At 50.0% G+C, this 23,232-nt stretch overlaps 6 protein-coding genes across 6 annotated transcripts; 3 read left to right on the top strand and 3 right to left on the bottom strand.

The window, feature by feature from the left end:
* Positions 1–2,792: 2,792 nt before the first annotated feature.
* Positions 2,793–4,678, top strand: PpBr36_09810 (uncharacterized protein; the record flags this gene model as incomplete). The annotated part of the gene is made up of 3 exons (XM_029896929.1): positions 2,793–2,930; positions 3,319–3,710; positions 4,150–4,678. 3 exons carry the CDS (start codon positions 2,793–2,795, stop codon positions 4,676–4,678), a joined length of 1,059 nt encoding a protein of 352 aa, XP_029745243.1.
* Positions 4,679–5,952: 1,274 nt separating this feature from the next.
* Positions 5,953–7,421, bottom strand: PpBr36_09809 (uncharacterized protein; the record flags this gene model as incomplete). Its single annotated transcript, XM_029896928.1, has 3 exons — positions 5,953–6,734; positions 6,829–6,971; positions 7,060–7,421. Coding segments are annotated over 3 exons (1,287 nt in total), but the record flags the coding sequence as incomplete, so codon positions are not given.
* Positions 7,422–8,836: 1,415 nt separating this feature from the next.
* Positions 8,837–11,956, bottom strand: PpBr36_09808 (uncharacterized protein; the record flags this gene model as incomplete). The annotated part of the gene is made up of 5 exons (XM_029896927.1): positions 8,837–9,069; positions 9,160–9,978; positions 10,041–11,355; positions 11,450–11,760; positions 11,881–11,956. 5 exons carry the CDS (start codon positions 11,954–11,956, stop codon positions 8,837–8,839), a joined length of 2,754 nt encoding a protein of 917 aa, XP_029745284.1.
* A 5,447-nt stretch (positions 11,957–17,403) lies between these two features.
* Positions 17,404–18,169, top strand: PpBr36_09807 (uncharacterized protein; the record flags this gene model as incomplete). Its single annotated transcript, XM_029896926.1, has 2 exons — positions 17,404–17,593; positions 17,793–18,169. The coding sequence occupies 2 exons, from the start codon at positions 17,404–17,406 to the stop codon at positions 18,167–18,169; spliced, it is 567 nt and encodes a 188-aa protein (XP_029745170.1).
* A 1,295-nt stretch (positions 18,170–19,464) lies between these two features.
* On the bottom strand, positions 19,465–21,069 carry PpBr36_09805 (uncharacterized protein; the record flags this gene model as incomplete). Its single annotated transcript, XM_029896924.1, has 3 exons — positions 19,465–19,722; positions 20,689–20,888; positions 21,018–21,069. 3 exons carry the CDS (start codon positions 21,067–21,069, stop codon positions 19,465–19,467), a joined length of 510 nt encoding a protein of 169 aa, XP_029745282.1.
* On the top strand, positions 19,478–20,140 carry PpBr36_09806 (uncharacterized protein; the record flags this gene model as incomplete). Its single annotated transcript, XM_029896925.1, has 2 exons — positions 19,478–19,831; positions 20,000–20,140. The coding sequence occupies 2 exons, from the start codon at positions 19,478–19,480 to the stop codon at positions 20,138–20,140; spliced, it is 495 nt and encodes a 164-aa protein (XP_029745289.1).
* Positions 21,070–23,232: the final 2,163 nt, after the last annotated feature.

Below are 23,232 nucleotides of genomic sequence, written 5' to 3'. Positions count from 1 at the left end.
TTTTCTTTTCTTGTTCGCCAAATCGGCTGGGATTTTGTAACAATCGTACCTCGACATCATAGGCTTGGACCCTCAAATTGCCGTGGTCCGATCATATTGCTTCCCGCACAAAGTGCTTAAGATCAGTCAGTGAAAGAACTAGGTCAGCAGATTGGTCCTAACTTACCAGATCCTGTTCTTCAAGCCCTTGGATCCCTTCAGATCGAAAGTTCGAACAGAGATGGGGAGGTCCGAATGCGTGCTGATCCGGGTATTCGCATTTCTTTTAATGTTCCGTAGATATTATCTCCTATTTCCGGAAGGTTCTGAGTGATTGATGGCATTGCGGCCACTCGGAAATAGAGACTGGGTTTGGGATGGAATAACGGCTCCTTGGAATGAACATATTGAACCGACACCCGGGCAGATAGGTAATTGCGACTAAGCATGTTTGTTTGTCCATGCCAAAGATTCACTGACAGCCCCCCACCCTCCCAAAGATGAAGCAAGTCGTGACCTTATTCGTCCGACCATACCCATGGCGAGGTGCGACTGGCTTCAACACCCTTTAAGACCTAAAACGTACTACTCATAGTCAGTCTTGATCAAAGGTCGGATTCGTGGAGTTGAGCATCGAACCGAGGAACGCGACTCATCCATAGTCTTTCGAGCACGTGTTGACGGGACGCTACTGGTAGGAAACCCTTGTTCAAAAACAGCCTGGGCTAGTGGCCCTACAATGTAAATAAGTCCGCCGCATGATCCCGACGGATTGTACTTAATCGAGCGCTAGGTTTGTCGAGCCGCTGACTCCTGAAGCTGGGCGTTGGGTTGACTGACACACACTCGTAAAAAGTTCAGGTGAGGAGAACGTACCTGATCATGCTCTTTCTAGCTGCAAACACAAGCTCCATTTGCAGCCAACAACCAATTGGGGGCCAGAAGCTCGGACGGGACGGTATCGGCTCCACATGGCAAAAAAGGGAAAACGGAGGTGAGGTTCCTGGCCAAGGCAACGCGGGCCAAGGAGCCGAACCCACCGATCGGCACTCTGAAGTAGCTGGTCCCATCGTCGTCCCAGCCCTGTAGATTGAATACGTACGGTAAGGGACTTGTGTAGTCGGTGTCCATACTATAGGTAATACGTTGTGGTAGAGTAATATTGATTCGGTAGGACTAAAGGTCACGTTCCAGCTGAAACTGGACCTCTGTACCTACTAGATTTGTGACTTTACCATGCAAGTAGTCAGGGCATCACGAAACAACAACAAAAAAAACTTCGAGACCATCCCGGAAGAGTGCTTGGATAAATTCCGACTCGCTGTACAATCGGAAGGAAACTTGCGATGCTCATATTTCCGCATTCACGTTTTCAGAAACAGACTTCGGGTGGTGGTGACGTGGTCCAGACCAGGTAGACATGGAATGTAATTTACTGGGCAACTTATCTTGTCCGGCACGCGCAAATCGAGTGAGGCTAGTTACAATGGTACAGGCAAAGAATACGGACCTGTTTCCAGGATGATCCTCGCTTGCGCTACTTCTCCAGCACACGTGCTGCATCGCGCTACTGCAAGGCCGGGTTGCAGAATGGAGCGAATAGAGAGCTCTGGAAAGTAGGAAAAGCAGCTTGGGCAACAGCTGTGTGCAAGGCATAATATGACATGTCGACGAACCGCCCTCTGTACCTAGGCGACAAGTCTTGGCAATGCTCTTTGCTTACTACTGTACTATACTACATGTATTTCCATACCCAACTCAACTAACTCCTCGAGATCCGTTTGTGGGTCAATATTAAAAACTAATAACGGTCTGAGTAAGGTACCTAACTAAGGCACCTTTGCGTTGTCCGCCGTATTTACCTACTATCCTATCCACCTTACTTTTCCTAAATACCTTAGGAAAGACCATTCACTTCGTAGGCAGCAACCATGGGAATTCTCATCATTTTTACGAAATGCGGATTCCTTATTCGGTCCATCTTTCGGCACAGGCATAGGCTTGCCGTCGGGCTGCGTGCCGAATCCGTGAAAGCCAAAATTTGAGAAGTCACGCAACTCAAGGTTGGCAGCCGTGTTCAACCTGGGAGGACCCGCAACTCTAATCACTAGGCTTGTTCTGGCGAAAGTAGGGATGGCGGAGTAAATCGAAGCATCTCACCTCACGATCGTTAAGAATATCCCATCCCGGCCTGCAGAAACAAACACAAAAAACGGAGTTTGAACAGCCTACCCTGGCTTTCACCGTCGCGCCCAGAGGGCCCAGAACCGAATCAACGAACGGATTGGACCCACCCGGCTACCTCGACGTTTTGGATGGTCGCCGTTTACCGTTCGCCAAGCGGGCCATTGCTAGTTTTGGGTTTGGCAGGCACGCCCTCATCTAGCACCACCACAGCCGATCGCCCACTAGCCACTCTGCATTGCAACACACCACCCCCTTGCCAGGCAAATCTGTATACATCAGGATCACTGTCGGAGCTCCTTCTCAAAAAGCCCCCACTTCCTCTCGTCCGTCTAGTCCGTCGTGATTCGGACACTCGTCCAGCTCAACTTTTTTTTAACAATCGACAGCGACACAACAATCAAGAAAGAAAGACAAAAAAGGCAGCACGATTGAAGGCAACAAGATATCTTGGGCTTGCCCTCGAAAGCTGTGCCCTCATCTCAGTCAACCGGAGCACCTCCCGCCGAGTCCCTGAACCATAAGCAAGCAACCCGGACTACGACGAAAAAGACCGAACTCCGGATCGGAAATCAACCACCTGCCTACCTACCCATCCGGTAACGAGTGAAAGCAAGCGATCGGACATCATGGAATACCATCACACGCATCCAGGCGCCACCGCCTACTTCCCTGGCGCGCAGCCATATCAGTTCATAGGCATGCCGCCATTGACGCCATCGCATTCCAACTCGGGCCCTTCAGAAGATTTCAACTCCACGCCTCCGGTAGGATTGCTTCTTTATTTATATTTTGCATCCTCAGGTCTGTGGTGGCTTTCTCGCTCCATTCAAGGCCTGTCTTTGAGACCGTGCTCTGCAGGAAGCTGCCCTGCGCTTAAAGCTTATTAGCCCAAAAGCAGGGTAGCAAGGCAAGGCACGCACGGCCGGGTGGCATTGGAAGCAAGCAATGCTATTCTTATACCGTGAAGATGGGTCTAGAACTAGTCGCCATAAATTTTCGTCATGTCTATGCAACCGCAAATGCCGCCTTCTCCGCACTTTTGCGCCGCATGGCGTGTCGTGGTCCGGCTGCGGCCCGTCCCTTGTTTGACAGGCACCACCCAACCTCAGCTAGCTGCTTGATAATCGCTGACAAGAGAAGATACCCACTCAGGAGCTTTACACCGATTACAACCCCCACGAACAGCAGTTCCAGACCTTTGAGAGCTACGCGCCGGCTCCGTTCCCTCAAGTGCCGAACACTGATCCGCAACAGCAACCGCCGCAGCGTCACCCACAGCAGACCTTCCCTGCGCCACCCACGCCGCCTAATGCTGCCGCCATCCACGGTCATGCACATGCTGCTCAAATCCTCAACGGCGGCCCCGGCGGTATGGTCGTCTCCCCACCACTTCAGGGACCCAAAGAGGAGTTTACAGAGCAGCAACGAGCACCTCAACTGGCTCCGAAGACATCGAGCAACACCGCTGGTGCTGGTTCCAATAGTGCCGAGGAGGAGGAATCCGGCCTTGGCACAAACAAGAGGAAGGCACAAAACAGAGCTGCGTATGTGTCACCATTCTTTTGCGTCTTTGTATCCGAGTCACCCCTTAAACCCCCGATATCATCCCGCCATGGTCTTTGTACCCTCGACATATGCCTGTTGGAATGTTACACATGGCATACCCCCATTTACTTGTATCACCCACTGCACTACATCTCCAAGCCATTCGTGTCTTTAAGCGGCAGGTTTCTCTGGCATTGTGCATTATTATCAAACACACTCGGGAGACACCAACTCCTTCACATATAATCAGCTATGGGTCTCCTCAGGTCTGACAACCGCGTCGTTCTCTCCGAGACTTGACATGCCCCCCTGCTTCTACCCTTAGCTTTGGTTGTTCCTGCTTTTGGTACACAAAGTTCCCGTCGTCCCGATGGTAGGACAAAACCATGCGGCCATATTGAGCCGGAGAGCTAACGGGCTACTGACCACGACGTACAGCCAACGAGCGTTCCGAGAACGCAAAGAACGTCACGTCAAGGACCTCGAGGCCAAACTGGCCGACCTAGAGGCGGCGCAGCAGCAAGCCGCTACGGAAAACGAGAAGCTGAAGCGGGACCTGCAGAAGATCAGTACCGAGAACGAGATATTGCGAGCGACGACATCTCACTCCGGAGGCGCGGGTGGCTCTCCATCTCACAGCCACGGCTCGCCGCCCTTGGAGACGGGCCCTATGAGGTACAACCCAACCGACTTCTACAGCGACGTGCTAGCTGGGCATGACAACAAGACCTTTTCGCACCGGATCTCGCTCAGTAGCGACGGTGAGAGGCTGTACGATGCGGGAGCCACGTGGGATCTTATTGTAAACCACGACCTGTACAAGCAGGGCCTTGTCGACGTCGCCGAAATCAGCAACAGTCTTAAGGGACTGGCCAAGTGCGACGGACAGGGACCCGTGTTCAAGGAGAGCGACATTATCGCCGCAATCGAGCGGAGCGTTGCGAACGGAAGCGACACGCTGATATAATTGCGTCGCCCAACGCCCCACGACAAACAATCCAACGCTGGATTAGGGCATTGCTGGACAGCAACTCGACCTCTGGCTTCTATTCGTCTTGAATTGAAACTTTCAAGTTAGGGATTTTGTCTTTACTCTTTTTTTCCCCTCTTTTCTTGACGAGCTGTCACAACTTGGAAAGAAATTGACTTTTAAAAGTGGTATATTTTGGTCGTCCCCAACCATGGGAATTTATTATTTATATATTATTTCGGGCTCAAAACAGGTGGAATCTCGCTGTTTCCGGCAGAGCAGGGTAAGCGATCGGCGTCCTTTTGTTCCTTTTAATTTTCATTTTCTCAATTATCTGGGAATCTTGTGTAGTACTTTTTTTTTTCTTTTTTCTTGTTTCTTTTCTTTTTCTCTATTTTGTTCCTGGATACCTTGTTCGTTCTTCCGACGCTTTCATCTCTCCACCTTCTTGGTGCACATTCATTTCGTCAGGTAGACATGAAGTTATGTGGTTACGCCTCAAAACACTCGGAGTTTCTCTGGTTTGCCTCTCGATCAAGTATTGTAAAAGGGTGGTCCGGGCTTCATGGCACAAATTCGTTACCATTTTAGGTAGTCTGATCAAACCCCCCGGTACTTGCCGTCCTCATCATACGTTGTACTTCATCCAGACCGGTTCGAGTGGATTTCAAAGTTTAGACATAAAAAGAATCTTTCTTGCCAAAAGGTCCCCATCCCATCCCAAATTACTACATCTAAAAATTCCAATCGTGAAGAAGAAAGTCATTATTAGCGGGAAGGTTTCCGTCTAAATTTATACCAACCAAAGGAAAAAGACAAAATCGGACCTGCATATTTGGTATCTCAGTGGAATAAAAAAGTGAAAAAAAAAGAGAAACAAAAAGACAACAGAGAACCCAAACCCAATCCTAAAAAACTTGATCGGGGAATACCAAGCAAGAGTCAGTTCAAAAGACGAACAAAACCGAAACCGGGAAACCCCCTAGATCCCTTCCGTTGTCCCCCGGAATACCTAATTCAGTTTCCTTACCCCTTACCATCAATGGTGTGTTTCCATGTAATACCTAATGGGGGTTTTAGGCAGGGGTGTAAACGCTCTGCGTAGGCGTGCTGTGTACCAGCACACGCCCCATGGCAAAACTCTACTCGCTCGCGTCTTCATTAAACGACAAAAAAAAAAAAAAAAAAAGAAGACCAGGGGATTGTGATGATATTATCCTGCTCTCATTGTTCTCCAAAACCCGCCCCTCTCTACACAACTCTATTTTAGTTTATTTCGTCTTCTTGTCATTCTCCTGCCCCTCGACATAAGGGTGCTTGATGGTCAAGCACCAAATGTCGAGGTAGTCGCAGATGGTGACGATGACATCGACGACGAAGCTGCCATAGACACCAATGGCCATGCCGAGCAGGCAGAACATAAAGGCCACCTGGTAGACGCCGTCGCCAAGAGCCGATGGCCAGCCGAAGCCAAAGGTGGACTGCAGCCAAGGGCCGAGGGAGTCGACGACACCCCAGGCCAGGGGCAGTGTCAGGACGTTGGTGTAGGGGAACTTAAGGTGGACCAGGTGGGCCGTGATGATCTGACCGACCGAGTAGGCGTTGACGATGCCGGCAAAGAGCGCGAACGGGACCAGGTGGCCCTGCCTGATGTTGGGCTGCAGGTACAAGTACGCCAGGATGCACGCCCAGGTGCCGAAGAAGGGGAGTAGGCCGACGAGCGCGTAGCGGGAGCGGTCGCCCTGCGCGCGACGGGCCTTGATCACGTTGCGGCACGACTCGACCGTGTTGTAGACCAAGACCTGCGTGCCCAGTACCAGCCAGACCTGCGTGAAGGAGAGCTTGTACAGGAAGCTGGGGAGGAAGTCGAAGAATGGGACGCCGAGGGTCGGGAGCATGGGTTGCTGCCAGAACGAGGCGCCGCCGAAGTAGCCTGTGAGGATGAAGACAAAGACGATGGTCAGGATGCCCTCGACGGGCCCGTTGATGACTCCGAGCGTCAGGGTCTTGGTGTGGTACTCGTCCCAGGTTTGGACGTAGAAAGTCAAGAGGGCTGTGCAAGGAGAGGGATCAGCATATGGTTCGTTTTTTGTCTGCTTTCCATGAACGAAACGGTTCTGGAGGCAGAAGCAGGTGGGGTTTCATACATGAAAAGAGCACAGCAACAGTGTACCAGCTCTGGCCCATGTTCTGACTACCGGCAAAGAGTAGGACCTCGAGAGAAGTGTTGACCGCGTCAACACCATGGTCAAAGAGCTCGCCGAGCGGTCCGGATTGGTGGGTACGACGTCTGTTTTGTTTTCGCTCTTGGTCAGCGTTTTCCATACTTGACAACTCTAGGTATCCTTTCCCACCGCATTCTTTGCCCGTGAACTTACGCCTGCGTGCCGTCGACGGCATCAAACGTCTGGTACAAGAACAAGCCGAGCGCCCAGCTGTAGTAGACCCAAGGTGGGCAGTCCTGGTCGAGAGTGGGGTTGTACCACAGCAGGGTGAGAAGGTTCGCGACGACAAATGTAAATCCGGTCAGGGTGATGAGGTTGGGTGCCATAGACATGGGGAAGATTTTGATGACGACATTGGTGTAAAATGGCTTGAGGACGTATTTGGACAGCAGCGAGTGGTCGACCCCAGAGTACTTGTACTGCTTGAGCGCCGGGAGCTGCTCCTGACGTACGTAGACCATCTTGGGCGATTTTCTAAACTCGTCTGTTTCGTGATGGGCCGTCGTCGCTGTCGAGCTTGAGGGTTTGGTGTGAGCCTGAAGAAAATAAAAACCCGAAAAAAAGAAGTCGATGCGATGCACGTCGAGGGGGGGATCGTCGACTTTTCTTTGGCGGGGGACCCTGGCCGGAAGCAGGTGCGGAAACTAGCGGACAAAGGCGACTAGCTTCGACTTGGGCGTTCAACGACGAAGCTTTCTTTTTGTGAGCTGGTAGCTAGCCCCTACTGCTTGGGAGGGCAGACTAAAAAAGAAAAGAAAAAGCCACCGATGAGATATGCAGACGCTTATTAGTTGATCAAATTCAGATTTCAATCAAGGCGGCAAAGCTCTCTCCTGAAATCGAGGTGGAGCTCATTACCATGTGCAACGAAATGGTAGAAACGTTGTTGGAACCAAATTGCTGGAGGCGGTCGCGTCTGGACATGTTGCAATTTGCAACGCGCGACTTTTTTTTTCTTTCTTTTTTTTTTTCCTCTGTTCCCTTCTTTCCTTTCCTTGGTACCAGTCTTCCGACAACTGTAACGTCATTTGACCACCCCCCTGTCGGTTTTTTTCGCAACACCTTAGCGAGTCTTAAATGCCACGACACCCCGTACGGCGGAGAGACAGGGGTGAGGGGGAACCGGACTGCCGTTTGATTCGGTCGGCACCGCAGCCGGGAATAAACGGCGTGCTCAACGTACCCGTACCTTACCCTCCAGAACCTTTCATCTTCATGTGCCTATTTTACGCAGACTAAAGTCGGCTGGGAATCTGGTTCCATCCAAAAGTGACACTAATGATCGAGCTTTGGCCTCCTTGTGACCATGAGGTTCACATTGGCATCTTGTCGCGTGGTTATACTAAGCTACAGTTCCTAATCCCTTCTCGTCTCACCCACACGTTTTTTGTTTTATTTAGCGTTCCTGCCACCATAGACCGACATCTGGGTCAGTCAGGTTGACAGTTTGGTTTTTGTTGACATGTGCTTTTAGGTTCTAGTCATTAGAACAACTTTTCTCCTACATGTGTGTTCATACCTTAGGCAGGTATGCATGATGATGCTGCATGGCGATGGATTCATGTGCGCTGGCATTTGTGTTTTGTTCTATCATTTGTTCCGAGATCTTCTGGTTGCTTCTTCTAATGAAACCCCGCCGATGATTTACCCGCCCAGAGTCAATCAATCGGATGGATTGACCGCCGCGAGACGAGTGACATGCCCGGACCTTAGGGTTCAGAGTTTCCGAGTCTTTGATCCTTAAACCGACGGAAGGACAAAAAAAAAAAAAAACGATCTTCCGGAGCATTGCTCGACTTTAGACTTTCTCTTTATATAGTGTTTGCATAACCTGTAACGGAACGAGCAAAACGCCTGCTGTTACTTTTTCTGTCAAAGTGACAACTAAACGAAATAATAAAAATGCGTCTCAAAAAAAGTACTACCTCTTCTACTCGACTGATGCAATGACCAAAGCAGCGACCCCTTCTTCCTCGCTGCGTACTGTGATCTTTGTAGTGACACCCGATTTGGAAGAGTATGCCATCCGCACGTTTGCAACCACCTTGCCGCCGTTCACCGTCTTTCCAAGCAGCTTGAGTGTGTGCGTCGTCTGATTGACTGGCACGTCCGTGCCCTCTAGCGCCTGTAGCGACAGGGCCTTGGACAGCTGTTCTGTGGCTTCTATATGGTTGAGAAAAACGACACGTCAGAATTTGTACATTGCAAGCAGACAGTCATGCTTTATAGAAAGGTTGACGCGGTGTAACTTACCTGCTATGCTCTTCATAGCACTCAACTGCAACGTCTCCTCTGCTTCCTCCCCAGCAGCACCGACCTGCTCCCAGAGGTGGTTGAAGTTGCTAGCAAATGTCGGTATAACATAGTCGCTGCCTGATAAGTCAAACTCGGCAACCTCGTACTCGTCTTCGTATCCTTCATCCTCGGGCTCGTTGGTTGTCGGATCGATCTCCTTGGTGGTAAACTTGAGCGAGTTGGAGAAGGTGCTGATGGGCATCGAACCCTCGCCGGAAGCCTTCTTGAATGCAACGTATACCTTGCCTGGCTCGTCCGTAGGCAGCTTCTCTGCCTCGATGATGAAGAGCTCCTCGAGCTCCTCCTCATCTGAAGGTGTAGCGACCACGGACACGTTTTCGAGAACTGTAGAAGGCAGCGTGTTCTTCACCTCGAACTGCAGAACAATGTGTTCCTTGAAAATGTGCTTGACGACGCTGACGACGTACTCGGTTTCTGCCTCGGTGAGTTCCACAATCGGAGAAGACTTGAGCACGCTGCCAAACTCCTTCATCTCTGGGATCTGCATGAGCTCCTGCGCGTACTTCTGCGCAATCGCCGTGGCAGAAGCGGCCGCCTCGGCGCCCGTCGGAGCAGCCTTTGTCGGACCGACCTTCGGGGGCTTCAGTGATGGCGTCGTCGCCGTGAGCTTCTTGGTCCTGTCCTCGGCATCGGCCTGTTCCCTGGTGACGACTGGGATCTTGGAAATGTCGAATGGAGAATCAAATGTAGACTTGTCGTCCGAAGTCACGTACATGACAAGCTGGTGCTCAAAGTACGGAAGCGAGAACATGCTGTCTGTTTCAGGGGTCAGCATTCAAACTCGTCACTTGGAATGTGGTCTCAAAGCATGGACATACCGTTCTTGACAAACTTCTCAGCCAAAGCATCCTCCTCGTCCATAAGACGGAGGTTCAACGCAGCACGATCTCTGACTTCATCGTCGACGTCGTCGAGACAACGGGTGAGGAGCACATGCACACTACGCTTGACCTCCGGGTCCTTTTGACCGACACCGAACTTGGCAAGGGCAGTGACTGCAGCGGCGCGTACGATTGCATTCTCCAGAACCACGCGGTTGTAGATGTAGCGGATGTACTTTGTCGGCTGGGACGTCTTGGGACCCTCAAGGCCTAGGAGGTGCAAAATACGGACGGCAAGCTTAGTGAACTCGCAGTCTTCGATGAACTCGCACAAGTGCGCCAGGGCATCCTCCTTTGAGTCGGGCACAAACTTAATCAAGTCAAACATGCTCTCGACCACGGCCCTCTTGAACTCGTAACCGCCCTCGTCCCGCAGGATACCACTGAGGAAGGCCAGCATGCCGGCTTGTTTGCTGGGGAACTTGAGGCAGAGTGTGCGGATAGCCTCGACGATAGTAATCTTGAACTCATCTGTGATTTCGGACATGAAACCAGTGATCTGCTTCATAAGCCTGTCGACGCTAGCCTCGTTGCCCGTCTTAAGCAGAGTGGTGATGGCAAAAGTGGCAATGGAACGGTTGCTGTTGGAGATGAGAAGCTCAATGTCCGGATTGCACACGTTGACGGTATTCGGCTTGAACGAAGCGAAGTTGTGGAGAATGCGCAGAGCAGCGAACTTGGTGACGGCACGCGGCGAGGTGAGGAAGAGCTGCAGAACGTGTACTGCTTGGGAAACCTCGGCGTCGGTAACATCCCGCATGTCGCAGATGGCCTTGGCAGCCTCAAAGTTGACCATCTCGCTCTTGTGTCTCAACCACCCATCCAGCAACTGCATCATGGGCCTGCGAAGCTGAGGGTCCTCCTCTGCGAGCTGAGCGGCGAGACGGACGAGCATGACAAGGGCCGCGGGGCTCTTAACAGCGCCTGGGGCGCCAAACTGCTGAACCATCTTGACGAGGGCCATGCGATCGTGCATGCGCATCTGGTAGAGGAGGCCAATGGCATGGTACTGCGACATGGTCGAGTTGTTAACGGGCATGGAGCTGGAGGCAGACGAGAAGCCAAGCGAGAAGCCGCCTGAAGACTTGGTGCTGGCAGCAGCCTCTTGCGTCTCACTTTGCCATCTCCTCACGACGTCCCTGGCAATTGGGAGAAGATGGTACGAAGACACAAGGGCAGCCGAGGAAACTGAGGGGTTCTTGTCCACAATGGCGGTCTTCATGACACGCTCGATCGATTGCACAGTCGACGCCTATGTATTGAGCACAAGACCTGTCAGCAACATTGAACCAGGTTTACCGATCCATCGCCTGACATCCCCGAGTAGGAAGTTTGGGTTGCCATACATCGATAATACGGCATAGTGCCCGGATAGCGTTTGGCCGGAAGATGATGTCGGTGCTGCCGCCGGTATCCTTCATGATGGTACTGGTGACCATGATGATGTCCTCTGCAGAGCTGGCGAGCTCCTTGATGACGAGGTGAACCATCTGGCGCAAGCTGGCATCCTTGTTTTGGAAGAGCTTCGAGATACCGAAGAAGAGAGTCGTGGCTTCATTCTGGGGGAACTTCTCGCCCGTGTAGAGAAGAAGGGCGATCTTGGTGAGGAGGATTCGACATTGTCGAGGCTGAATCGGGGAGTTGTTGAAAAGTCGGGCTGATGGCGTGGTGAGCGGTGGCCATGGTCAGCGAACTGTATGTATATATCTCGAATCTTGGGCGACCACCAGTTCTCAATGCGGTGGTGGAAGCTCTATGTCTATGTGCGCCCACTTACCTTCTTGAAAGACCTGGGTCCGGTCAACCTTGACCAGACCATTTTCGGCGTCCTCGTCCTTCTTTCCGTAGTTCATGATTGGCAACCAAACGACAGAAAGAAAGGGTTCAAAAGTGTTGTGGTGGGCGCCGGGCCGTGCTGCTTAGGAGATAACACCTTCAACGTGGTGTTTTAAGGTAGGTAACCAGGCCCAAACCATAATCGCGACGTCGCCAATTCGACCCCACACAGGGATGGATGACCGCCATTGTGGCAGAACTTCGGAAGTGGAGTGGAAGTGGGTTCAATCAGACAAGGCTGCACGTGATTGTTTGAATTATCCTGCACCTCTTTGCTAAATACAATTCCGACTCGACTGCAATTGATACATCTTATCCATGGTCGACCTCGATTCCTTGCTTCGATGTTTAAACACCTCTGTCGGTGTTGAGCATGGTGTACCAATTTTGGTCGACAAATTCTATGCGGCTGTGCTTGCGCCCTGAACACAAAAAAAGACACTAAAACGCACCTACCCTGCACTCGAACCGGCTGGCGGTGACACCGTTGCGTGCAACATTTTCAGCAAGGCGCCACGACACGTCGATATCATCGTCGAGTTGAATCAGGACCCCTTTGGACAAATATGTCATAACAACCTTCAAATTGTCGACAAATTGACGACTTGCTCCGTTGAGAGGTGTGACTTGCTGCTAAACTGTTAAGCAAAACTACTCGCCGCTTGCTCGGACATGTTTGCGATCCTCCTCCACTCGGTTTGCGGACCTAAGGCGGTAGTATGTCAACATCAACAAAACACTGCCCGGGAGAGCTGCGTATCAAGCCTGAAATCTTGAGTTCAAACTTAGCCTCAACCATCTCCCGCGCTGTAGCTTTGATGGCATGTAAATGGATCGGAACATCAGCTCACCTCTGTGCGTAAGCGCCACAACGGTAGTCCACTTATCACACAATACTCAGTGATGCCCTTGGGACTCAATTATTCGGCCGAGCAGGCAGCTTTGCAATCAATGGGATAAGCGAGATTTGGGTTGTCCTATGCAGTCATGAAAACATCTTCCATGGATACTTTACACATCTAGCCCGTGGGAGCAGGCATGGTTTCATCGTCAATTGGATTTTGCACACAGCATTGAGAAGTCCAAAGCACCGCCCCGCTAGGCTTGGTTCCTCATTGAGAGTTAATCGAGTAGTAATAGCTCTAACAGGTAAGCATATCACGTTATTTGAGTATGGTCTCTAGGTAGGCAGTGAATTCTGTTACCACATTTGCATTGTTGTTCTGGCCCGCTGCCGTTATAAGCCGTGAAATTTTACATATCAATAACAACCCATCTCATCAGAATTAGCAGATTCGTACTCTACCAGATTGGAAGAGGCTTGGATGTTCTCGGCAAGCTCTGCAAATATGTTCAAGCCCACTAGGTCTTGAAATAGCAGCAATTGCCGGGATAAATCCAGGGCCGAGCATCCCATGGGCATTTATAACCGCATCTCAAGTACATCTGTATGCCTAAAAGGCTACAGAGATACAGGCTATACTATGTAGAGATGTTATCATGCTTGCACAAGTACAGGATTCATGCGATCGTAGGCGGCTGGTCCTGGTCACCGGACATGACCGGTAAAGCACTTATTACTAGGTAGTAAATAGCAGAAACCTTGATATAAAATTCTTGATATCAGTCTTTTCTGCTATCCTTTCCTTCATTTTGTTCACAACAACTTCCTAATTCCTTTCCTGAAAAGAGAACCTCCCTTATTATAAGTTCTCGACAACAATAAGTACAAAGGCCGACAATTATACAAATTGTCATTATCCAGTTTTTCGATTTTCTCGTAGCCGCTGCTGCTGGTTAGGTCGCCATGCCGAACACCGCGGTGGCCATTCCTGTAAAGCTAACACCAATTCCGTCCGACGACCCGCGACTGCATCGCGACTGGCAAAGTACCTGTCCACTGGTTTGTGAAACTAACGACCCTAAATTATGAAAACGTACAGATCTTGAGAGATTTATATGATAAGGCTCAAGTTGGTGGCGGCACTTAATTGAATCCTGGAATGAAAAGGCTTTTAAATTTACAGAGGGCTATGTAGACATGAAGTGATCCTGGCTCCCTGTTATCTTTGTTTCGTGAAATGTCCTCTATAAGCGAATCATTCTTGCAGAGCCATACGATGAGGTTATAGCTGGACGACTGGGAAAGGGCTTCCGCGTAAGCAGCCAGACCTGAAAAATGGCAACAGAACGCGATTTCATACAGAGGAAAAGAACAACCAGTGGAGGACAGACAGAAAGCGCCCGGAGTAATTTCGTGCGTGATTTGCAATTACTCCGGTCCAGATGGGTAACACTACCTGGTGAGACATCAAAAATCTTTCGTATCATGCAAGGTCATCAAAAGAAGCAAATTGCATCCTTGCCCCGCCTCCTTGAGGACGTAGATTGCCTACCACCACTCTGAATTTTGCTAGCAGAGAAAGAGGCGAAGGCGGTAGAGATTATCCCTTGATAAGGCCATTCCATTGTTTTCTGTTGTTAATACAGGCCGTGAACAGGATTGGCTCTTCTTGTCTGTCCCCTAAGAAGAGAGGATAATAAACAGCAATTTGATGTGAGGGGTCTCATACAGCAGCATGCTGATATGATACATTGTATATTATCCATCTCCATCAGTCTGTACACCATCACTACCTACCCTGCGGTCACCGCCAGTCCTCGACATATAGAGCCCCCCTGTGCAACGTATCTTTGTTTCTCGGACTAAGGATGCAGCTCCGGGTTCCTGGGATAGAAAAGCGGGAAACGAAATTAAGACTTGAAGGATTCAGCTTCTAACGGGAAAAGCGACTGCTGTCAGCCCTCGAACCCCAGACCCATTTAAGGGATTACTCCGTAGAAATTGCGGATTAGACAAATAAACCCTGAATATCTTGTCGAGTACGCGTCTGTTCTGCACACCCCACCACTCAAAGCCCCCCTACCTACACTTTAAACCCACCGTTGTTGGGAGCCGAAAGTGGCTTGCTCACCAACTCGCTTCTCTTGCTGGCGACATTCTGCAGAAAAGGCTGCACAATTCTTTTGCTTTTTCTGATTTTAGTTGCTTCTCGCTTTTATTTCTCTCCCCGTACGGATATCTCCGTAGTAAACTCCTGTTATACTTCGTATCCGTATCTTTGAACTTTTGACTCTTGTCTTTTTTTGTTGCTTTGAGAAAAAAAAAGGCGCTACTGCGCACTGAAGGATGTGTATTCCTAGAGTTCACCGTAGGAGCAGGTTGAATCGGGGCAAATCCGGCGCCAAGTACTAGGCTTCTCAGCTGATAAGCCCCTGTGACAAACTTGATCAGTTCCTACGGGTATACTGGTCAGGGGGACAAAGTAAGAAGAAACTAAAGATGAAGACTTTTGGACGCACGCAAATGTCGTCTTGTCTGCAGCTTTGGCTTGCTGGACATAAACTTTCCAGGTAATGAGTCCAATAATTACCGCGTAGGTACGTGTTGCAGTGAAAGGGGTTACGAATCGTTCTGCGTGGTCGCCGCCCCCGCCGTCCAATCAAGTACTTATAATGCAGGCGGCCGTTTTGGGAAGGTCTGATATTTATTCTTGGTTGGTAGTCAAGGTGACAAAAGTACGGTACTGTACGACAGCCTGTACAGTACTAGGGTTATACGGAGTAGGCGACCAAGCAATGCATGAATAGGTTGTGTGCAGTGTGATTCAGTCTTTTAATGAGATTGTTTTTCTGCGAATGCAACACACCAAGAACCAGGAGTCATGCTAATTGAGGCCACCAGCCATTCAAAAAGGACTTGTTTCTTGCTGCCCAGGCGGTTCATCACAACCGAACTGAAAGTTAAAGAAGCAAAATTTAGCCCAAGGATTATGGAGGGGTAAACTCGGCACGGTGCCTTGCTTGCTTATGTACTCTACCTTAAATTCATTCACAGTTCTCGTCAACCGGGTAGGGGCAGTCTGGCGAGAAGGAGACCTTGGAAAGGACAAAGAGAGATCTGGATCGTAATCCGGGAATCTCGTTGTCGATTTGACATGATGCAGTTAGGTCTGTTCAATCCCCGTCTCATATTACCTTGGAGGCGTTTTACATGTCTTGGATTCGATGGTTGACAGCTGTCAGCCACACACCCAGTATGTGCCTTGGGAGCCTACCAGGTACCGACCACAGATCTAGTTAAGTAAGCGCGCCAGGGAGGGGATGGATGGGTTTGAGGCGTAGGGCACCACGCGTTGGAGCGTGATAATACCGTCGTAGTTGACTGATACCTGCGAGTACTTTATTTATCCAAATTACACAATAACATAGCAGTAGTAAATGTCAAAACGAGGCTGCAGCCTGCAGGCCAGCATGTTGAAAGGCCCGAAACTTCCTTTTTTTTTTTTTTGGCTACGACCTTGACCTTGACCGGTGAATAGAGCACGGAAGACAGATCGCGATCGTCGTCTCCGCGGGGATTGTGATTGTTTGTTTGGAAGGATCTCATGCCCCTCAAGCCTTCCAACTAGCTGTCATTTGACTTGGACTAGCTAATTGAAATCAACCTAGCAACAAAACAAACAGTCTGTCAAACGGCAGCTTTTCACCGGAAAAAACCGACCCATGGACTTGGGCTGGTCTTGGCGAGAGGGGAGACGACGGTAAAGCCCTGTGATTTGTGCCTGTACAGTACTCACATGTTTCGAAGCCCTCGGAAAATTTTGCTTCTTTTGCCCACATTCCAGTTTAGGGGTGAGTTTGGTTCTGTAACGGGGGCGCGCCAAACATGAACCAGATTATGAAAACCCTGTACTGTACATTAGGTTCCAGTAGGATTTGCGCAAATGAGCTGCACCATGCAGTCCGTGGTGATAATCACAGCAGGCCAACACATGCATGCATGCCTTTTACCTTACCAGGTACTGAAACGGCTCTTTTCGGCTTTTGGTGCATTTTGCAACGAGTACACACCGTACCAAGGTGTGTAGGTTGACTGGAAGCAAAACCAGATGAAGAAGAAGAAGAAGAAAAAAAAAGATTGCCTAAAGCGAGCGAGAATGCATAGATGATATACATACTTGGAGACCAAGGTAGCATTATAGGACATGACATGATATCACTACGACAAGCATCTCACTGTACCACCTAGAATACCTTAGATTGTGAGGTACATTATATACTTACCATGTCTCAAACCCTTGCCTCGCCCTTTTCGCCGCCACAGTCCCTGCGGAGCTCCGCATATACAAGAATGCAGATCTCTCCTTCTCCTGCCTATCTCTTGCGAGTTCTCTATTTGTCTGGTTTTTTTTCTTAATTACTATTTACTTACATTCCCTGACCCTCTTTTTAAGCTTGCACCTCCCGCTCCCGCCTGGGTGTCAGACGTTCCCGCAATTCCATCGACTGCAGGTCTTTGTTTTAGGTTTTTTTTTGACTGCCTTGACAGTGGGACCTTGTCAAATCTGACAAGAAAAAAAAAAACAGCAAACAATATCCAATCCAGACGGTCCCACGAGCAATGTATATTCCGGGTCACCAAGAACAGCAACAGCAACAGCAACAGCAACAACCAGAACAGACAATGGCCACAGAGATGGTACAAGCAATGCTGTGGGGGTTCATGTGCTCCGCTGCAGTTGCTGGGTTCCTTGCCGTCATCGCCGCTTTCGGGTATTGTGTGGTGCACTTAAACTCCAGAGACAGAAATAGTAAGTTTTCTATCGTTTCTTTTCTTTTTCCCCATTAGGTCTCCCCCCAAAAATTAGTGCAAGTTGAATTCATGTGTCATGTATCAAAGTCCCAGTTTATATTTCCATATCACAATCCTGGCTTGTCTTATGCGGGTTTACAAGAAGCATCCGCCTTCAATTTAGTATATAATGCACTCACTAACGGGATACTTCGTAGAAATCACCACAGCCCGCGGTCGGTACGGGGACACAAGGTACATATACAGCATGACGGCGCCGCCGATCCCGTATGTCATGTCGGAAGCGGCAGCCCAGTCAGGAAGGGCCCATCACGACATTCACACTCCCATCCATGGAGGTTCACAGTTCAGCATGAAGGAGCTTTACGACATGATGCGCAACAACATTTTCAGCTCGGATAGTGATGGTAGCAACGCAAAAGACGACGATGATTGCGTCAACCAGTATTCCAGCCTGCTCGCAAACGCTGACTTCGGGCAGCACAACTCGTCGTTCGACAGCTTTGGAACGACCACTGGGGGAGAAAACGTTGCCCCTACCCAAAGTGAGGTAGCTGAGCCATGCGTTTCATAGCTTGCGGGTCAACGATATTCGGCGAGTTGCCTGGCGAACTAGATTTGAGCAGCCGATTGTGACGCGAGCCCTATCTCTGGAAGGGAGGAGTGGATTCAATGGTCTCTCCTATACGTCAACGTTTCAACAGGATTTTGGTTTCAACTTTCCTGGTCAAATTCAAACGGATAATGCCGCTCTATTACAGCGGTGTTGGATCCAGCGGCCATTAAGTAGTAACATGTTAGGAAGAACATATCTAGGGGCCAAAGGAAGCCGAATAAACTGTTATTTCTTCTGGCTGAATGTCAATGGTGTGTAACTGAGAATTGCCCTGTGCGTCTCCTCTGATCCAAACCTGGAGGGTGGCTTATCTCTGCTGATGTTGCACCAACGTCGTCGGGTACTCGCATGATCCAAGAAAAACAAATTAGATGACAGGTAAGATTCTTTGGATGAAAGAATAGCCAGAAGTGCACGATGAAATGTTATTAGCATAGATGCATCCGAAATCCCAATAGGTAACTAACTGTGTCTACTCGCTTCGACGACTAGGGGGACTATCCTGCGCCATCTGCCCGTGACTCCCAGATTAGATCTGATACGCAGCATCGGTATGGAAAATAATAAACGCAAAAGTTGAAAATAGCGAGCATTCGTTAGCTTTCGTTGTTTTTACAAGGTGCTGTTTATCAGCCAGGCTCATTGCGCGCATCGACGATATTGACGACGCCACCGTGCGTGCCTCGCCATATTCCATATTGGCTTATACTTCCCCGCCATTTTTTTTTCCCCGAAGCAAAGCAAGCAAGATGTCAGCTCTCAAGCAATCGACATTATGCCATCATTGGTGGCCCCAAGTTTCTGCTTTGACTGTGCAGATTTTTTTGCATTCGAAATCTTGGCCCTTTCTCACGCGATAACTGTCACTTGCTGCAACACATTGGAGTTTTATGAGGAAAAGTGAGAAACAACATGTCCATTCCTCGTTTATTCGGAGGCTCGGGTTTATCAGTATTCGGAGTATATCAAAATGAGTGATCGCTGAAATTTGTTGCACCAGAGCCCAAAAAGAAAGTCCTGCCAGCCTCCCATACCAAAAAGCCTTCGGTCTAGACTCTCGCACGACAAACATAAAAACACCACTTGCGTCTTTCACTGAAGATTTCTCAAAGACCATCTCATTTCATCTCTCCTGAACCAAGAAATACCCACAACAAATAAAAGCAGCCAACACGCAATCCTCCCATAGCCGTTATCAGACGGTTCCGAGAAAGGAACAAGAAGAAGAAGAAGAAGAAGCAATCCTCCGCCACCTACCTTCTCAAGATGTTGCTCAAGCACGCCAAAGCCCTAATGACCTCACTCGTCCTCCTCCTCGTCCTCATCCTACCCACTGTCTCGGCCCATTCCAGAATCCAGGGCAACATCAAGTGCGGCGTGTGGATGGCACCGCTCGAGGCCAACACGGCAACCAAGCGGGCCGCGCTGCGCTCCGTCGCCGAGGCGGCAATCCATCGCCTGTGCCGTGCCGACCGGTCCGACTGCGCCGGCTCGGCCGACGTGCTGCACAACTACTGCAACGACGACGAGTGGAGTGACGACGGATCCACCCACGTCATGATCGACCTCATCACGAGGAATGGGGTGAGGCAGGACAGGATTGCTGTTGATGATTGTCTGGTTAGTTCCTTTTTTCACTCCCCCCTTTTTTTGCTTTTTGTGGCTGGCTTAGCTTCTTTTGCGTTGCTTCTTTTCTCTCTCTCTCTCTCTCTTTTTTTCCCTCTCCTTTTGCCTTGACTGTGTTGTCACTCACTGACGTGTTCCCAACCAACCCCCTCTCTTGATTAGGAAATGTTTGACAATATTTTGAAACACTGCGTTGAGAGCAAGTGGCAGGAGGGCAGTTTTACGGAGGCGAATGGGAACAGGATTGTCAACTTGGTGTACGAGCAGGAGTGCGATTCCTCCCCGACTGGGCTGTGTGGATGATGTTGACGACTAAATGAGTTTTATGAATTGACGAGGAAATTGCTATTGTGTCAACGACGTAGAGAGAGAAAAATGAAAAAAAGAAACTTGTCCAAGCAGATGATGCCAGATGGCAGTACCCTTTGAAATGAACAAAGGAAAGTTCATAATAGTCTAACGTCATCCAAGTAAAAGTGAGAGAAACCTTCCGCAAACCAATCATAATCCATCCAATACTCATTACCATAACCGCCAACACCCTCGAGCAAAAAAGCCAAAGCCCGAGCATTAACATGCCACGCCAACGGAAGTCCCCCAAAGAAAGCCAAGCAACCCCAGATAAAAACAAGTTTACGCAGACAACCACTCCAGATACAGAAACAGGAAGTAAAATAGGGTCAATGGTATCCTTTGCACGCTCCAAAAACTCACCCACCCGATGCCAAAAAGAAAAAAAAAAAAAGAGAGAGAGAGAGAGAGAGAGAGAGAGAGAGAAGAGGCCCAACAGATCTCAAGCCGCAAGCGACTCGGGCCTCAACAGCACCTTCTCCACCAACGGCAGCATGTACCGGCAAGATGCGAGTGCGTTGGCAGGGTACACATGCAGATGCTGCAGGCAGAGAACGACGTAGGAGCGGCCCCTCTGGAGACAGCGTGGCGGTCTGCATTGCTGCGCGGGACTTGCCGACGACCATGTCCAAGCGTGACGTCGCCATATTGATAGGTCGGGATTGCTCAGAGCTCTCAGTTGATGGTGTCTGCAAGGTTCCTATTTCGATTATGGCTGTTAGCAAGGAAACATGCCTAGCTTTGATACACCAGAAGATCTGTTGCAGACTCTGATGTAATTCAGAATGAAAAAAATGTTGGATAAACTAGCGGTCAGGAGTGGGCTTACTTTTGTCGGTGCCGAGCGGCGCTGCCGACGCCTCGGGCCAAAGCAGAGCCATCTCGGGCAGCAGTTCAACGTCTTCCTCTACTGCGTTGGGCCGTCAAAGCATCTCGATCTTGTGCATATAATGATGGCCGATATCTGACGTCCTCGGCTCCATCCTCAGAACAACCCAGATCATGAGTGGTGACCGGCTGGGGTAGAAGAATCCCCAAGGGATCGCCTCGCGGCGCCTGCACTCTAGACGGCCTGGCGCATGAGCCGCAGCATGAAGAGGGCGTTGTGATAGCCGGTGTGCAGGTCGGTGAAGGGCGGGCTAGCGTTGCCTTCCAGCTCCAGCTGGCACAGGATATGGTCTAGCCTTGTAGCAGGAATTCATGAGGAACGCGCCGACACTCGCGATCATGGCCGTCCGCGGCGGGCAGGTGGGACAGATGCCCCGAGCCAAAGCCGAAGCCAATGATAAGTTGGTGGGCATTCAATCGAGGGTAAATGCATGAAAAGAAACGAGGCTCGAGCCTTGAAGAGCCCAGTACGCCGGCATATTGTATGCAAAGGCAGAGGTGCGCGCTGGAGAATTCAATAGTGTCGGCAAAGTCCCGCCAGTGGCTGTTGTTGAGAAAAGAGCGCGGAGGCGCATGATCCTTGACGTACCCCAGTGGAGGGAACCCTGAGGTGTGCCCAGCATTATGGCTGGATGCAACATAGCCACTGGGGATACATAGTCTGGAGAATGGGGCACGGCGTTCGAGCTAAAGAAGGGAGATCGCCACAGCTGCCGCGGGCTGTGAGGCATGCCTGCTCGTAGCGGTAGAGGCTCACCAAGGCACCGACTGGAACCATTGCAGGGAGAATAAAATGGAGAACCACACTGTGGGTATGAGGTGAAGAAGCTGTGAAGTTGTGATATACATGGGCTGATAGCTGTGAATGTCGTAGAAGGCGGAGTAGAAGGATCAATATGCTGGCTCCTCGATAACAAAGGGGACAGGCTCACTTCCAGAGCAAGCTGTGTCTCGAATCATGACGACAATGAGCCGGCCGGTCTGACTGCTGAAAAACGCGTGATCGTGAGCGTCCTGGTGTTTTGATTGTACGACGCCCGCTGGCTGCGCACGATAAAATTGGCTTGGCGGGTGTCTTTGTCGAAGGTGAGGGTCAACCTCACTGGTGACCAGACAGTTGCTCGGCGACGGGCTCGGCGAGCCCTTCTGAAGAACTTGGTAGTCCGGATGTGCATCATGACTGGATCGCTTCTAGCGCTGGCCAGATAGGGCGGAGGTTTAGTTTGGTGGAAAGCAAAGCTGGTGGGTAGGCAAGACATTGGGGAATCAGGGACGAGACAGAGGGCCAGATGATGCCCTTGATATACAGGTTTTTAGTCTTGTCCAAGACCTCTTTCTTTCTCACTTGTGGACCATCAAGAGATAATCCAAAGTGACGCTCTCGCCATGTCTTTTTTTTCTTGGCAGGGTTAGAGGCGAGGGGGAGGGCTCGGGACAGAAAGCGAAAAGTACAATTGCAAGCCCCTTTCACTCTATTGCTTTTCTTAGACAACGAAGGCGAACAGGGCATCAGGGGATCCAGTCTGTTATCCTTGCAAGGACGATTTTGTTTCTCGAGGCCCGGCAAGCACCCCGCCGGCTGATCCGTTGTGCGCATACATTACTTCTCTTCCCCATCATCGTGCTCCTCCCTTTTTTGGTTGTTTGATAACAAGTGCGCTTTCCGAGCCGTGGCATTTCTGCCACGCCCTGTTGGGCAGACCTATTGTTACTTTTCCCCCTTAAGATTCTGCAGGCCTGGATGAAAAAGGGATGGCTTGCGAGCAAGTGTACAACCCTGTAATAATGGGTTATTATGAACAGATTCTTTTTTTTTTTTTTTCTTTCATAGAAAGTGGCATGGCCAAAGTTGCTTCTGGGTGAGGGGTCCTAGATAGTTGAGGCAAGCACTATGGGCTAGATTGCCAAAGCGCACCTAGAATTAGTCAACGTTCAACTACAGAAGTTGCCAAAACCACAATTTCAGGGTCTAGCGTAGTCTAGACAGAAAATGGTATGGCTTCACTAGGGGATCGTACGAGCATGGGCAAGCGAAAAGGGTCCTGATTAGATCAAGTTCGAGTCGGCTCAAACCAACTTCAAGCTTAAATTATTGAACCTCATCTCAAGCATCAGTCAAATCAGGATGCGCTGCTCGCTTTGATTGGCGGGCAAGT

The sequence above is a fragment of the Pyricularia pennisetigena genome (genome assembly GCF_004337985.1).
Source record: "Pyricularia pennisetigena strain Br36 chromosome 7 map unlocalized Pyricularia_pennisetigena_Br36_Scf_7, whole genome shotgun sequence".
NCBI classification, from domain to species: Eukaryota; Fungi; Ascomycota; class Sordariomycetes; order Magnaporthales; family Pyriculariaceae; genus Pyricularia; species Pyricularia pennisetigena.
This window is presented reverse-complemented; position numbering and strand designations above follow the sequence as displayed.